Below are 16,007 nucleotides of genomic sequence, written 5' to 3'. Positions count from 1 at the left end.
GAGATAGAGAAAATAATTTTACATAAAAAATTAGACACATGCTGCTTGTTCTTTATAGTTGAAGAGTCAAAACTACATATATGAATTAAATAATGACATCAAAACTGACCAAATTTCCCTTGGGACCATGGGGTCCGTCATTTCCTCGTACGCCCTAAGAAGAGAGGATGGACATAAGATTCACAGAGTATAAGCACAGTTGCACATGCTGTACCAATAACTAATTTACTTCAAGTGTCAGCTTCTATCCTAAGAACATTTTTGCAGGAAAGAACTAAAAGCACACCTGCCCACAGCCAATTACAGACTTTGATGATGACACTAACATCTTTATTTACATTTGTGGTTATCAGCAGGTACTTCCATCCTATCGCTAAATGGGGAAGTCCATGAATTGTAAACATTAGTGTCCATTTACAGAAGGTGTGAACAAATGGTTGTGATAATGAAGAAAGTGTCTGATATGACAAATATGACACTCCTTGCTCTGCTGCATCAGTTTGGGACTATACAAGCTAAACAAGCTCACACAGATAGAAAAGGGAGTGCAAACACATGAACGCTTAAAGAAGGGCAAAGCACAACTCTTTTAGTCAAACAGTACCATTACATACGAATATAAGGTATGGATGTAAAACTGAGACTTTGGTATCTGAACTCTGAGTATCTTAGTGTTGTTTTTAGAAGCTTGTGGAGACATTTAATGGCCATTTTAAGATTACTGTTTATCTAAGACCATCCATGAGGCTACAGTCAGTTGTTTTAGGAGATGTGGATGTTGTGTGGTTGGAGAGGAATAATTTAATACTACTAAAAATAAAACAGTTCAGTGTGGTTTGAAATGGTTTTTACTCACAGGTGGTCCAGGGATTCCAGGTGGACCTTTGGGTCCAAGCAAACCACGAGGTCCCTAAGAACAGACACAAGGAGTGACAAATAAGACACAAACACATCAGAGATAACAGCGGTCAGTTAGAAAGAATGAAAATGAAGCTGACAGAATTTGCTTGGTTGTCATGGAAACACTCACGGGTTCACCTGGGAGACCCCTTGGTCCAACGTCTCCATCATCTCCCTATAAACACGCAGACACAACATGTAAAGGATGAAAAGGTAACAGAGATTTCAGAAGGACTTCAGATTCATTTCTGGAATGCACATACTCTCTCCCCGTCCTCTCCTGTAGATCCTTGTATTCCCATTGGTCCAGGGTCACCCTGACAAGGTGAAAGAGTGGAAGGATGAGGACTCAGATATTCAAAAGTTGGAGACAGTGTTGCGTTAATAGTAAACAACTGATTTAGTTTATACTACTAATAGTGTTGTTTGACTCACCCTGTGTCCTTTGTCACCAGGCAAACCAGGAAGACCATCGAAACCACGGTCGCCCTGATGAAAATGTAAAGTCATATATATAGAATGTAGAAATGCATCACTGATGGAGTTAAGAAAAAGTAGCTGATGATGGAACTTCTGATTTGGATGCAGGTATAAAATAAGAAGTAAAAGTGCAATAAATCTAAAAGCTAAAGAGGCAGATATGCTAGCAGATCTGATTGTGATTTCTACTGAGGAGTAGAAATTACAAAGCATTAGTGTCAGTTTTGATATAAATCAAATCACGACACAAGAGACACTATTATACCTTCGTTCCAGTCTCTCCTGGCATTCCTCTTGCACCATCAGCACCAGCACGACCCTGTTAGGAGCAGAGTGGGGACATGTTTGAAAGTAATACTATAAATGTGACACAGTGTCCATTTTCAATCCATGTTTTCTGTGTCAGGGCATGTTTGTAAAAAGAATTAAAAAGATGAGTCTCTGTGTTGATGAAAACAATCTATTCTTGACTTCTTGAGATGTAAAACGTATGGGCGACAGCTCTGTCAACTGCTGACACTCCACAGGAATAAAGATAATGATCTTTGAGCAACAAGCTTTTCCACACATGCGTGAAATTTGTGGGAACAAAAATAACTTCATTGAAAAATCTGGTACTTTATACTCACTCTTCTTCCTGACTTGCCAGGAGGTCCCAGCAAACCATGTGGCCCCCTGGGACCCTAACAAAAAATAATGTTTGTGATCTTATTGGCAGAGATGGTTTAATTACAACATGAAGAAAAGACTATAAGACAGTTCATTACATTATTTTATTGTTTGTACTTGACTCTGTCATCACTCTGACGAGAGGTCAGAGGTCAAGATAGGCAAAGTGTTTTACCTGAGGACCAGGATCTCCGCTCTCTCCTTTCAAACCAGAACTTCCCGGACTTCCCTGAAACCGACAAAGCCATCATCACAAAAACAGCTTCATTTTAGGGCTCTTAGTGATGATGTGATTTAAAGGAAGAAAAAGAAAGAAAAGTAGCTGCAGTGCGATGATCATGGGGCTGTTTATAACAGACCTGTCATCAGATTAAAACCTTTCTCTGTGACGGTCAGCAGTAACTACAGCCTCGTATGAACCGGTAAGATCGCAAACGACAGGTAACATACCAAGGGTCCAGGGCGTCCGGTAAATCCCATCGGTCCAGGAGGTCCTTTCAGAGCCATCTAGAAACAGCAAAATTTCAAAATAAAGAATAAATAAATAAATAAAGACAGAAACACACAGCAGCTTGTAATAACAGAGTAATAACAGAGCATATTCCCAGCATAAAACTATGTTAATATAAATATGTCAGAAGTTTCTTTTCTTTATGTTAAAAGCAGCCTGTGTGTCTTTGTCATGTATATTATATTTTCTATTTATGTTTAGAAATGACTTATTTTTTATGCTGCTTGTTTATAGCGACTGACATTAATGTTTTTTAGAGTCTGTATCTTATATGGTGTGTACAGTTAAGTTACTTAGGCATGTTTGGATAATTCATAGGGCTGGTACAACATTGACTTTGCCAACTGGAAGGTATTAAAAGTTTTTTTGAAAAACTAATTGCACTGTGTAAATAAAAAATAAAAGGAGTAACTGACCCTGGCCTGAGACAAGATGGCTGCTGCCTGGGCTTCCTGTGCTGAAACGACGGGACCTTTATCTCCTCCACTCTGACCAAAGCGGAACTGCAAGAAGAAAAGAAAAATACATTACTTAAGCTAATAAAAATGACAAACACACCACCATATGGTCACATGGTTATAGTCTAGCTGCAACCCCTGAAGAAACCTCTGGCTTGTTTGTATTTATTTGGTTTTCATGTGGTTATCGAAGATAAACCAGCTTCAATCCCCTACAACAGCTGTGTGTATAAAGAGTTAAACCTAATATCATAAACGTTGCATCTTAAAGGTTTTCATGAAATATCTGCAAATAATAAAGCAGACATTATTTATATTTAGATACTTTCCATTTTTTAACTGAGGATAAAAAAATTAGCAACTCACAGGCAGCATCACTGAGGTTCCAGGAGGTCCAGGAAGTCCATCAGCCCCATTAAGACCTGCCTTACCAGGAGGACCCTGCAGGATGGAGAGATGGAGCGGTAAGCTGAGGTTGAGCAACGATGAGAAATGAGTTGTGACCCTTTGCAAAGATCAACTGTGGTGACCAGTCATGTTTCAGAGACAGTGATAAACATATTCAGCACAAAGCTGTGATTCTTCAGTTAAAGGGAAAAAGACTCACCCTCTCTCCAGGGTCGCCCACAGAGCCGGGAGGTCCAGACGAGCCAGGAGGTCCAGTAGGGCCCTGACAAAGGAAGACAAAGTATTTTTTAATCAGAAAGTGTGGTTTGATTTAAAAAAAAAAATTGTCATCAAAATACATGACAAAATATCAATGTCACAAAAATGTGACATCTGTGATATACTTTAATTCTGTACTACGTATGGCACTGCCTAATACTGTCAACAAGCACACCGTGTTCCTACAGACAGAATACTTCAATAATCCCACAAGGGGAAATTATTATAAAGAACATAAAATAACTCAAAAAATTATTTGCAAACATAGTTCAGCAGATTTCAGGGTAAAACAATATTTAGGGGAAAAAACATGTTTTTCAGAAAAAAACAAGGAAGAAATTGTAATTTTCTCACAGAAGGTCCTTCAGGCCCTGGAGGTCCTTCAATCAGCATTCCCTGGAACAGTTACGATAAGCAGAGTTAAAATGCTGCAAGTGAGGTCAAAACCTGAAAAGGGAATCAGTCCTATATTAATTAAACTTAAATTTTTAATTATAACTATTTTATAGGACTTGAGTTAATGTTATTAACTAATAATATTTTCAGGGATGGATCTACACAACTATAAAGCATTTTGGGACTAAAATATGCACAGAAAAAAATGTTGTCGACTCTCTTAATGTGAAGCAGCTAAAAAGGTTTGTTTACAAAATACAAAAAATATAAATTATTAGATTTTTTTGTATATTTTGATGGTAATTCTGTTTATCAAGTAATATTAAAGATATCTTTCACAATCCCTGCAATAAATAAATCATTAACTAATGTTAATTTAATGTTTCTATCAACATTTTATACTTTGAAAGAATAATAAAACCTATATTTTGTCTACTTAACGACCAGCTTCTGAAGCACCATAATTTTGGAAATACCTACTAAATCAGTTGATTAGATATTCATTTTAGATGAGCTGATGACTGAGGTTCCTCTATAAACCACTTATCTCTAAAAGCTACAAAAATAAGAGTCGTAATAATCATAGTTGCCAACTTGGCTCATGTTAGTAATAATCAAAGAAGAGTTCACACAGTGAAATAACACTCATGAACAATACCACTGACAACCCCATGGAACTGTTCATTCCCTCCTCTGTCCTACTTTCTCTTTTACTCACCAGCTTCTGCTGGCAGACGGAAATAAGGGATAGTTGGGCTCAAAATATGTAAAGTAGAGCCCTTACTAAACCACAGATTAGATAATTTTGACTAGAATCTGTGGTCCAACTTTTATAACTTCAATTTGATGTGTTACACCTGTTTTAATATAAATCTACTACCAGCTGCTGTCTTAAATGCCATTCATAATAGTTGTTTATAAATGCAATGTTTCTTCAGCATCATCCCTGTGCAAATAGAGGCAGTGGATCACAGAAAGGATGGACAGACAGAGAAGCAGAAATTCCCATCTTTAACTGGGTTTGGTGTAATCTGCACCTCCTGTAAATTTATCTGGTGCTTTAAAACCTTCTCGGGTTCATACTGCTTTAACTTTTACAACAAAACAAGTGAAATTGCTCTGCCAAAGGAGCACTTAAAATCACAACCTCAAATGTAAGTGTCCAGTGTGTCTCGGATTACTGGAAATACAACTAACGAATGAAGTGCAACTGATTTTAATTTTGATAGAAAAGCAAGACAGTGACTATAAGGGTTCTGGCCTAAATCGCTACGGTTCCATGTCTGAACGGTGGAAGTATTGTTAGCCAGTAAAACTACTGGAGGACAATAATTAACTTACAGGCTCCAAGACAGCAGGTTCTCCTTTCTCTCCTTTCTGGCCTCTAATGGCGGCCTGAGGAAAACACACATGTAGCCAACAACACAGCACAGTCATTACAGACGTAGTTACACATATAAACCAAAAGAAAAAAACATAGAAGATCATTATAAGCATTATCATAAAAACATCCACATTATTTTGTAGTGTTAAAAACAGAGAAATAAACAACCTGTTTAGCTTCTAACAGGTACATAAACCTTCCTCCAAATACCATTTACTATATGGGTCTCCACACTGCTGGTCCATTACTTGTAGCCTCTTAATGCATAGATGGAGAATCATCTTGGCTTAGCACTACTAAACAAAGCCATATACAGAGATAAATGGCATTGAAGGTTGTGCCACTTTCAAATGCTCTTTATTCAGTGTATGTGACAGTTGAAGTTACTGTTTAGGTTTTTTCGGATCCCCATCAACGTCTGCTGCACCGGCAGTAGCTACAGATTTCTCTCTGGGGTCCTGAGTCACTCTCTATAAAATAAAACCAATTTCAACCACTGCTTTGACCTCTAAGTCTTGAAATGCATTCAAATTCACACTTCTCATTGACTGATTGAGCTTGCCAGGTATAAAACTAAAATCTATTAATGAACTTTACTTCCATGGAGGTCATTTGCCATAAAACTCTTAGCAGGAGAAATTATTTGAACAGGTTTGATGACTGATATATAAAATCAGTACAAGGACTAAGTTTATCCTACTGAAATTTTTAAAGTGCTCAAGGACATTAAAATCATGTTAAAGTGTAAATATTTATGGTTACATCCTCTCTCTCTGGATAAGGTCAGCTGGTGAGAGCAGTAAAAGTCAAAGTAAACAGAAAGAAGCATCCATCCGTGAAAACCTTTGAAAAATGGCAAACTCAAGCAGTTTATTTGAGAGGGGACTGAATACAATTTGACAAAAAGACTAGGATTCACAGTTGGTTGAAACTGATTTTTATTTACTATTTGTTTTTTTTTTCTTCCTTTTTTTTTGCCTTTGAAGCAAAATTACTTACGCCACCCTCGTCCGTCACAGCGGACAAGGCGGGGCCCATGTAGGCATCAACCTCTCCAGTCTCTGGTAAATGGTCATTGTAGTCTTTGTAGTCATATTCCTTAAGGTCCAAGTCCCCAGTCATATACTCTTCTGTGAAGACGTCTTCGCCGACACCGCCTGCCTTGGTGGCATCTACCTCCTCCCCCACCAATACTGGCTCCACCTGGGGCTGCGTTGGGTTCATTAAAGCCGCAACAGGATTGACAGAGAGGAATAAAAGAAAGAACCAAGCAGGGGGAATTAAAGGTGAAAGTAGAGGAAGAATATGAAGAGAGTGAGGTATGCAGGATGGGCAATGTTTAGTTAGAAGTATAGAGTTAAAAAACAAGAGGGTTTGCAAGAAAGGGGCATATAAATAGAAGTGAGTCTTACCTTTTGCAAATAAACTGTGATATAGGGACAGAAAAAAAGACATCTGGCAGACTGTAGAGACTCTGTCAGTCCTTAAAGTTGCTGATCCAGTTAGTTAATTTCAGGTGAATTATCATACTACCCTAAATCTTCTACAAATTATCTACAGTCTAGCTTATAGTTGTAGGTTTTCACCAAAGCATATCATCATCAGCTTATGTGTGGAAACAGTAACAAAATTATTTAGTAAAAATGTAATAATATAAGAAAATGAGGCAGGTAGAATAGTCTTGGAACACACACACAGGTGATTATGACAAACTTTGTGAAAACACATTCTGCTATTTGCCAAACCAAACAAAGCAAAAACAGTTATTTTACTTGTGTACTTACCACGTATTAAACACACAAATATCACTCCAGGGGGATTATACTGTTTAGATAACTCCTTTAAAAAAGTTGTGATTTCTTCACAGTAAAAAAGAAAAAAAATAATAAAATAAAAAATAAATAATTAAAAAAATTTCAAAGACAGTTTACAATGATGAGATACTTTTAAAGTTTAAAGTTTTAAAGTTTTAATTAAACAGATCAGAAGTGTGAATAACGTCTTCAAATTCTGACAATATGGGCTGTAAATGAACCCACACTATATACTGTTCTCAGATCGAGTTAAAATTCTCTTTCAAACAAGAATGCATTATATTCATCACTCTTTGTTGCTGGGGTTAAAACTGCATATCAAATATTTCCTTGTGAATCTACTTTTCACAAGATTTTTGTCCTTATGTCAAGAAAAGCACCAGATCAACAAAAGATCTTGAGATGAGAACAAAACGTGAATCTTGCTGTTAGGAAAAATGAGAATCACATGAAAATCTTTGATAACACAAGTAAATGAATGTGGTGCATTCTCTTTGGAAGAAGTTACACAGAAACACAGTGACGGGTGGTAAGAAAAGAAAAATACAGAGCTCTACTACTTCTGTTAAACTACAAAGACTGGGCTCACCGTCATACAGGGATAATAACATTTTTATTCATTTATGAAAATCTTTTGAATTAAACTGAGTTGTTGGATTTTACAATGCAAATTAATCTAAAATGAATAGAAATTAAACATGAAAGTTTATTTTTTCTGTTGGTCTTCTTTGACAAAAGCACAACTTCATGTGTGTCATTGATCAGTGTGTCATTTAAATTTTACCTGTACTGTAATCTCTTCTTGTCCAATCACCTCACCCTCTGGATGTGGGACCATCTCCTCATAGTAATAATCAGTCTCTGTAGGGGTGTGGCCAGCCTCAGAATATTCAGTGTCTACATCCTGATTGGTCAGGTTGACAGGAAGTGGGGGACAGGAAGGAAGTAAGCAGATTTGATTGGGAGAGCAGGGTTAGTTCAAAGTCTGCTTTTGGGTGATGATGAGTTAAAAGAAGAAAATGGATTGCATCATAAAGTTGCAGTTGCTAGAGGTGTGGTTGCCCCTGGCAACTCACATTTCAAACTTATAAAGATCCATTTCAAAAAAAGAAATTTCAGGTAGTTCTGTTATATCAATGACTGTAAATTTTTCCAGATGCAAGATTTAGTCATTGAGACTACTTGAGATTTCTTTTCATTTATTGTTAAACCATTTTTGCTTTTAAAGCTCATAAGCCAAGACTGATGAATGAAAAGGGCAAAGTTTGATCTTATTGAGCACATCTAGCCATCCTTATGAAGGAAACATCAGATCTTGATGCTTCAGGATGTCTAGTTTCACCCAAGACCAGAAAACAAGGAGACAACCCAAATCAACAGCCTCACAGAACGGGACAAGTAAATTTAATGTATCAGCCAACGCACAGTAAAATGTTTCCAGAGCCCATTCATGACCATTGACATCAGAGCTTCTAGCTTGAGGCATGTGACCTCATATTTCATAATAACATTGAGTTATTAAAGCATAGCTTGCCTTGTTTTCTGTGAAGCTGTTTATTTCATAATTGGTATAAAATATCACAACAGACAAAGAGACAGACGACAGAAAGAAAACAGGTAATGTAAAAAAAAAAAAGTCAGAAGATGACAAAGTGACAGTTTTGCTGTGTTGCACATGTGTAAAGTGTGACAGTGTATGTGCTTCTCAGGTTTAGTTTCTGTACCATGCTCATTCATTTGACTGGTAGATTAATGGTTTCCCATATGAAAGAGGCAGAGCCTTGGAGTTTATTCAAGTTCTGAGATCCAGTTTCAGCAGCCTAAGAGCAGCAGTGTGAAGTCAAGTAAAGAACAATGAAACTGTACATGTAGCCATGCTTCAGTGTGCACTGCTGTATCATATCATATGGAGAGATTGGGAAGCTCATGAGGATCATATGATATATGAAAAGAGGAAAGACGATCTGGTTGCTATGAACCAACTTCCATTCTGAAGACCAGCTTGCATCATCAAGGATTTGCATCAAAATCTGTAGTGCCAGCCTCCTAATGAAAGTTCAAACTATTCACAGAGGTGACCAATAAACACGTCAACATTAGAAACAGTTTCACAAACATTTTGCTGCAGATCCGGGACAATCGAAAGAGCTGGTAAAGAGACTGGAAAGATGGGACATAAAACTGGACATTCTGACCCAAACATGAGCCCTCATGTTGTACCTGTTGATAACCGCTGGTAACTCTCTTCGCTGGGACTGCAGTTCCACTCAGCATATTCTTGCCAAAGGGTGGGAAAGGTCTGTGCTGGGATTTGACATTTATGTCCACCGTCACCTTGGATTTTGTGGGTCTGGGAGGAGTGGGGCGGGCAGGGGCGGGTGTTGGAGCTACTTTTGTTGGGATGGAAACCTTATTTACAACATTCTTCACTGGTTTGCTCGTTGTTGGTTTGATCAGAGGGACTTTGTTGACCACAGTTTTAACTTTAATAATCTCTTTGACCTCTGCCTTCCCTTGAACCTTCACTGCTGGAGCTTTGGTGGCAGCTTTTGACATTTTTGTAGGTTCTGGTTTTGATGCTTTTGTTGGTTTAGGTGCCTTAGTAGCTTCTACTTTGGCAGCGGATTTAGCTGTACTGGCCACAGTCTTTTCTACTTTAACAACTTTGTTAACCTTTGCTTTGGTAGTGGTTTCGGTTTTTACAGGCCCATTACTAACAACCTTCTTTTCAGGGAGTTTGTTCTTGTCATTAGATTTAGCTGCACCATTGACTTTATTCTCAGCTTTGCCGTTAGCTTTGACTTTGACTTCAGCAGATGTTTTTCCATTTCCATTGGCTTTCTTCTGTGCTGTAGCTTTACCACCATTGTTACCATTCACCTTAGACACAACAGTGGCTTTTCCATTTCCATTGGCTTTCTTCTCTGCTGAGGATTTGTCATTCCCATTGATTTTCTTTTCAGCTACAATCTTGCCGTTTCCATTCACTTTGGCCTGAGCTGTAGGCTTGGCCTCAGCTTTGCCATTGCCATTAGATTTTGTTGCAGATGTTTTGCCATTTCCATTGCTGTTGGTTTTAGCTGCACCATTTGTTTTTTTCTGAACAGCTGGTTTACCATTTCCATTCTTCGCTGGAGCAGCTGTGGGCTTAGATTTAGCTGCTGCAGTTGGTTTAATCTTAGACAAGAGGATCTCTACTGCAGTGGGTTTGGCTTTGGATGACTTGGTTGTGGAAGACTTCGAAGCTTTGGTGGGCATAGGTGGCTTGATTACAAGTTTGTATGGTCCAGCCTTTGCTGGCTTAGCTGGAGTGGGTTTAGCTTTTACAGTGGTGGATTTAGTGGGGGCTGCTTTCCCATTGAGTGCCTTCTTCTAATATGTGCCATTATTGTTCGGTTGAGGTGTTTCGTATGTAGAAGTAATTATTGATATAGAAAGGGAGAGAGGGTAGAGGATGACAAAGATATATGGAGGGGTTGGGAGGGGGATGAAAAGCACAAACAAGGGATTGACAGAAAGAGAAAAAAGACAAGAGTGGATGTTTTGAGAAACAATGACATAAAGATGGCTAAGGCTCGGATGATTTACTGAGACTGCACAGGCATTACTGGATACAGCTAATAATTACGCTGCAGGTATACATCTAAAAATGACCAATGACTGAAATAAATTAACACTGAATTTGCAAAAGACATTTGAGAAATTTGATGTCTTTAATACTTTCTTGGATTTTTGCTGTTTTCTCCAGTAATGCCATTCCCAATATTAAACATAAAAGCAGCATCTTTGTGCTAGGAACCGGAGGCTGTGGTTTAGCAGAGGCACTGAGGGTGTGACTGGTCAGGTAAAGCTGGCTGCTTAACACGCACACAAACACAAAACATACACATCCCTGATGCACTGACCTGCTGTGCTATAAAGTACTGAACAGTCCAACTGTAAGACAGAGAAGGTTGCTGCTGTTTAGCCATGCAAAGGAAACAGCACAGATGTGAGTTTGCATGCAAATATATGTTAGGTAGATAAAAATCACCAAATAAAATGTGCTAAACATGATTTATTATTTCCGTTCATGCTGTTACAATAAAAAAGGCATGCAAAAAGAATTGTAGATGACCCCCCCCCAAAAAAAAACAATAAAAAAACACCCACATGATATAAAATCGGTCGGAGAAACAGACCACCAATGGGGAATATGCTCTCCTGACATATGCTCTTCAAACATCAACAAAACTGAAGACAAACTGTAACATACATGTTTGTCGTGTATACCACACAAAAGTTGAATCTACAACCATAAATGTGTTTATCAACATGAAAAAATCTGTGCTGATATTTCTATTTCGGTATGTTGAGAAAAAAGTGCAACAGGTGCATGCGGTAACATCCTCCAGGTCAATGAAATCATGCAAATAATAGGACAACAAAGACGCCTCTTTAAAAAGAATTGCAAACTTTACAAACACTTTTTTAATAAACTGAGAACCCCAGTGGGTTTGCATTATGAAGTCATGCAGTGTGAGGGAATTCAATGGTCCACTAGAAAGAAAATGCATATCTATTAGCCTACATCTGTCATAATTGTAGAGATAAATCTATGTAGAGCTTTCCCTATTTTCATGCATGCTCATTTAGCCAACATTTTAAGTGTGTGACCTTCCTAGTTACACTTCATTTGTGATATTAGTTCTAAATGGATTTAGAACAAAGGGGTGCCTGCAGCTAAAAGAGAAACTAGCAGTAACACCTAACATGTTTGTTAATAATCCAATGTTATAAATGTTTGTAACAGAGCTCTGTTTTTTTATTTTCATGCACAATCAAACTATGTGGGGAGATTTTGTTGAATTAGGTCTTCTTTAATTCTAAAAAACTGTTGGTTGGTTGTGCCTGTTGATTAGGTTTAAAGTAAATGAAGACAGGATAAACATGAAATAGATGATAATGCTAGAATATAACTGAGTAAATAGTGGAGTATGAAGGAAAAAATGCATCTATGTCTGACAGCACAGCTGCACCTACACTCCCCCAGTGCCCCCACTTTACCACATGTTAACATACACATTTATATATGACAACATGTCAATGACATGAGGACAAATAAATCACAAGGAGCAACGGTAATCAATCCTGTGTGATAAAAGGTGGTGGAAATGAAATGGATGTGTAAGACGTCAATCTGGATTAAAGGAAAAGTGAAATGTAAATAAAACAAGGGAGTTATGAGTGATGAGAGATGAGAGGTATTTGGGTTGCTAATAGTGCTAATTTAAACACAAATTTAGCAAATATATTACACATAAATTACATTCCAACACAATGCATCATGGATTATATTTGTTTTTGTTCTAATACCTCTTTCTCTCATTCCCCTTCCCTTCCACAAACCCAGCTTGTGTTTTCCCTCTCTCTTGCTCCCACTTTACCTGCTGGTTGGGGTCCCCAGGTTGGGGAGAGGGGGATGCAGAGGAGGAGGGAATGCCTGTTGTTTCCTCATAATAATAGGGGTATTCATGGTCATCCTGCTCCTCATCAAAGTACTGAGAGAAATAGAGGGATGGAAGGATTGAAAGATGGGAAGGAGGAAAAGAGGGATGGATTGGCAGGAGGCAGATGTGTATGTGAAAGCAAGATGAATGCATAAAGAGGGGAAGAAGAGATCTCCATGGGAGAGAAGGAGGGGTTGCAGAGACCACAGAGAAATGATAAAAGTAAAAGAGCAAAAAAAAAAAAAGCATGTTGACAGACTGCAAGAGACAGCAAAGAGGATAATGACAAAATGCAAAGCTTTCATTTCTCAATTCATCAGAGTGTGTGTGCGTTATAAGCTGCTGATATTAAAAATGGTTTAATGGGTAACCCTGATGAATGAGAAAATAAAAAAATACATACAGCAATGATGGAAGCCAATGAATAAAATCACACCGATTTATATTCATTCCAGAAGCAGTCATCTCAACAGCATCAGCATGGCAGGGTTTGGGACACACAGTGTAGGAGTAACTGATTTATGCTGATCAGGCATGCAGACTTAAAAAATAAAGATCATGTACTTTGGATGGATGAATGCAGATGAAAATTATTCACTATTATGACTCTGTGATGCAGTTGGTGTCAGGAAAATGTCAGATCCCAACTATATATATAGTATAACTGTATGTTTGTGAGAAAAAAAGAATGAATGACAGCTTACAAAGCCTATGATGCATGTATTGTGCACAACCAGTCTCAGTAAGCAAAGAGGCTCCACCTTAAGCCATCTTCATGCCAAATTCTTATATGTTGTAATTTAACCAGAAAACCAATCAGAATTTCATGTTTTGTATATATTCAACAAATCCTCTTTCTTTCAATTCATAAAAAAATAAAAATAAAAAACAAGAAAAGACACTAATGTGTGCTTGTATCATCCTCTTTCCCCTGCCTATCTGTGTACCATTGCAGGACAAAACAGTGAAAGCTAGTCCACTGCTGCAGCAGTTCAAGTGCACAGCATGATAAATATGTGTCCATGTTTACAAGAGTAATATGATATGGGAGGGTACGATATGTTGCTGTCCCTGCTTTTCTTAATTTACCTCGGGGACACAGACAGTGGAGGTGAGGAGGAAAGCGGATGGATACAAACTGTTGGTGATGACGAGGATGCGTGAGGATGACAGAAAGGAAGAGCAGCACTTTGATGACATTATTAGATGACCCAAACTGACCTGAGGACTTCATTTTCAGGGGACTGATGTATCTATTGTCATGTCTGTTGTTATTATTAGATCATAGTTTCTTATGTGGTACCTTTCCAACCAAATATTATGTATTTATTGGTTTAATTTTTACATCATAAGGTGATTTTAAAACCCCATGTGAGAAAAAACTGTGCACTTCAGGAACAGAGCATGTGAAGGAACTTCTTTTCAAAGAGCAACAGCAGTTACTCACTGGGATAAGATCCACAATTAATACATGAACATTAAGCGATGACCATGATAAAAATTAGATTGATTCTAATATTCTGGTGACATTCCTAATATTTCTCAGTCTTATCTTTTCCTGATCTCAATGTAAAATTCCATAGCAGTTCAGCTTATGGAAAAAAAAAACAACTAGAAAAAAAAAACCTGATTAATAGTCTAGCTGCTTTCTTTCTCTAGAAGATAAATTTTTGAAAAGAACTCAAAAAAGGAAAACAAAGTCCACAGATTCTGAATGGGTCAGCTATACTGGAGCTACAGATGAGCCTATAATTTTAATAAGAGATGTTAGCATACAGTAGCAGTGCCTGAATGATGTTTACTCTGTAACTGATGCTACTCATAAATCTAGTTTTAAAACAATCTCTGTGTAGCTGTAATGTTCTTTTGAGCTGGTTATTGTACACTGCTGGTACTTGAATATATGTGAACTTGTATTGTGGTGTTACTCACGTATGTGTTGGGGTCCTGAGCCTGGGTCTTGGGCAGAGGGGAGTCACAGTCAGGGCTGTAGTGTTCACAGAAGTCATAGGCAGCCTGGGGGTTGGAGGCAATGAGCAGCTGCTGGATGTCTCCCTGGAACAAACATGGAAATAGTTAAAACTTTCATTAAAAGCCTTTTAAGTCATATGATTTGCTTGTTGAAACTTTTTGGGATGAGGCTGCAGCAGCAGAGGTTACTACCAATCAGTTACTTGCCCAGAAACTGCATAATTTGAAGGATTGTGATTTTCAAAGTCTTTACCTGGAAAACCTCCTCATCAAGCAGGCGAGCACCAAACACTGTGATGCCATTGGTGTCAACCTCAGCGTTATTACCACGAGGTAAAGGACGGGTCATCTTCTTCTTGCAGTCCAGCAGCAGTGTCACATTCTTCTTGGAAACAGAGAAGGCAATGCGGTGCCACCTAGAGGCAAAAGATAGGGAGCACAGGCGAAAACACATTTAATGTGGCTACAGCACAAAATACTAAGTTAACAACCCATTGTCTAAAATCATACTTTCTTTCCAACTAACATGCACACAAATGCTATTTCCAACCATCCACATGGCCCCAATCATGTAATCCCAACCAGTTACAAACTGGTTGTTGCTGGTTACTGACTTGCCATCAGCCAGATTGACGCCTCTGAAGAGTGGGTAGTCCTCGGGGGCTGGCTTGCCGTTCTGGTCCTCATACAAGAAAACAGGTGAGCGTCCAAATTCAATGCCTAGCTGCTGGATGCCCTGCTCGCTGTAGATGGATAGGAGGAAGGCCTGAAGACCAGCATGGGCCTTGACCAGAGCCATGATAGAGAAGTTCTCCGGGAAATGGCCTGTAGAAAAGGAAGGAAAGAGATGGAAGGAAAGGCAAGGAGAAAAGAGAAGGAAATGGCTTATAAACAGGTGTCACTAGCAGAATATCTTGTCTGTGTTTTAAGAAAAGAAAAAAAAATAATAAAATGAGTAAGGAATTGAGTCAGATACCAAATATATTGAAGGAGGAATTAAATCAAACCAATACAATTAAATCTCTTTCTGGAGAAAGAGATTTAAAGGATGGTGTTCAGATTTACCAAATTCTTGCAGGAGAACATTTATTTACAGAAGAAAAGAAGTTATGCACAATAAAAAAAAAGATTAATTGAATGAAGAAAAGGTGAAAAACAGATTTCAAATATGACACATGAAAAAGAAAAGTACAAGAATTGAGAAGTAGTGTAGAATAACATTAATCAGGTCCTTAAAGTGACTGGATTTATATCCCACATGCAGTTAGA

At 38.1% G+C, this 16,007-nt stretch overlaps 1 protein-coding gene across 4 annotated transcripts in view; it reads right to left on the bottom strand.

Moving 5' to 3' along the window:
• Nucleotides 1-16,007, bottom strand: part of col11a2 (collagen, type XI, alpha 2) — a 47,030-nt gene that overhangs the window by 17,587 nt on the left and 13,436 nt on the right. For 2 of the 4 annotated variants that reach the window (XM_042011680.1, XM_042011681.1), the window contains 20 exons: nucleotides 15,353-15,563; nucleotides 14,992-15,154; nucleotides 14,700-14,822; nucleotides 9,499-10,650; nucleotides 8,063-8,182; nucleotides 6,464-6,673; nucleotides 5,422-5,475; nucleotides 4,039-4,080; nucleotides 3,626-3,688; nucleotides 3,385-3,459; nucleotides 2,977-3,063; nucleotides 2,500-2,556; nucleotides 2,225-2,278; nucleotides 2,010-2,063; nucleotides 1,646-1,699; nucleotides 1,336-1,389; nucleotides 1,164-1,217; nucleotides 1,031-1,075; nucleotides 857-910; nucleotides 110-154 (listed from right to left, as the gene is read on the bottom strand). In XM_042011680.1, coding sequence (XP_041867614.1) covers nucleotides 110-154; nucleotides 857-910; nucleotides 1,031-1,075; nucleotides 1,164-1,217; nucleotides 1,336-1,389; nucleotides 1,646-1,699; nucleotides 2,010-2,063; nucleotides 2,225-2,278; nucleotides 2,500-2,556; nucleotides 2,977-3,063; nucleotides 3,385-3,459; nucleotides 3,626-3,688; nucleotides 4,039-4,080; nucleotides 5,422-5,475; nucleotides 6,464-6,673; nucleotides 8,063-8,182; nucleotides 9,499-10,650; nucleotides 14,700-14,822; nucleotides 14,992-15,154; nucleotides 15,353-15,563 — 2,771 coding nt within the window. The remainder of the gene's footprint in view (nucleotides 1-109; nucleotides 155-856; nucleotides 911-1,030; nucleotides 1,076-1,163; nucleotides 1,218-1,335; nucleotides 1,390-1,645; nucleotides 1,700-2,009; nucleotides 2,064-2,224; nucleotides 2,279-2,499; nucleotides 2,557-2,976; nucleotides 3,064-3,384; nucleotides 3,460-3,625; nucleotides 3,689-4,038; nucleotides 4,081-5,421; nucleotides 5,476-6,463; nucleotides 6,674-8,062; nucleotides 8,183-9,498; nucleotides 10,651-14,699; nucleotides 14,823-14,991; nucleotides 15,155-15,352; nucleotides 15,564-16,007) is intronic. The other 2 variants (XM_042011682.1, XM_042011683.1) reach the window with 2 other exon arrangements.

The sequence above is a fragment of the Melanotaenia boesemani genome, chromosome 17 (assembly GCF_017639745.1).
Source record: "Melanotaenia boesemani isolate fMelBoe1 chromosome 17, fMelBoe1.pri, whole genome shotgun sequence".
Lineage (NCBI taxonomy): Eukaryota > Metazoa > Chordata > Actinopteri > Atheriniformes > Melanotaeniidae > Melanotaenia > Melanotaenia boesemani.
Note: the sequence above shows the minus strand (reverse complement) of the source record. Positions and strands in the feature narration are given on the sequence as shown.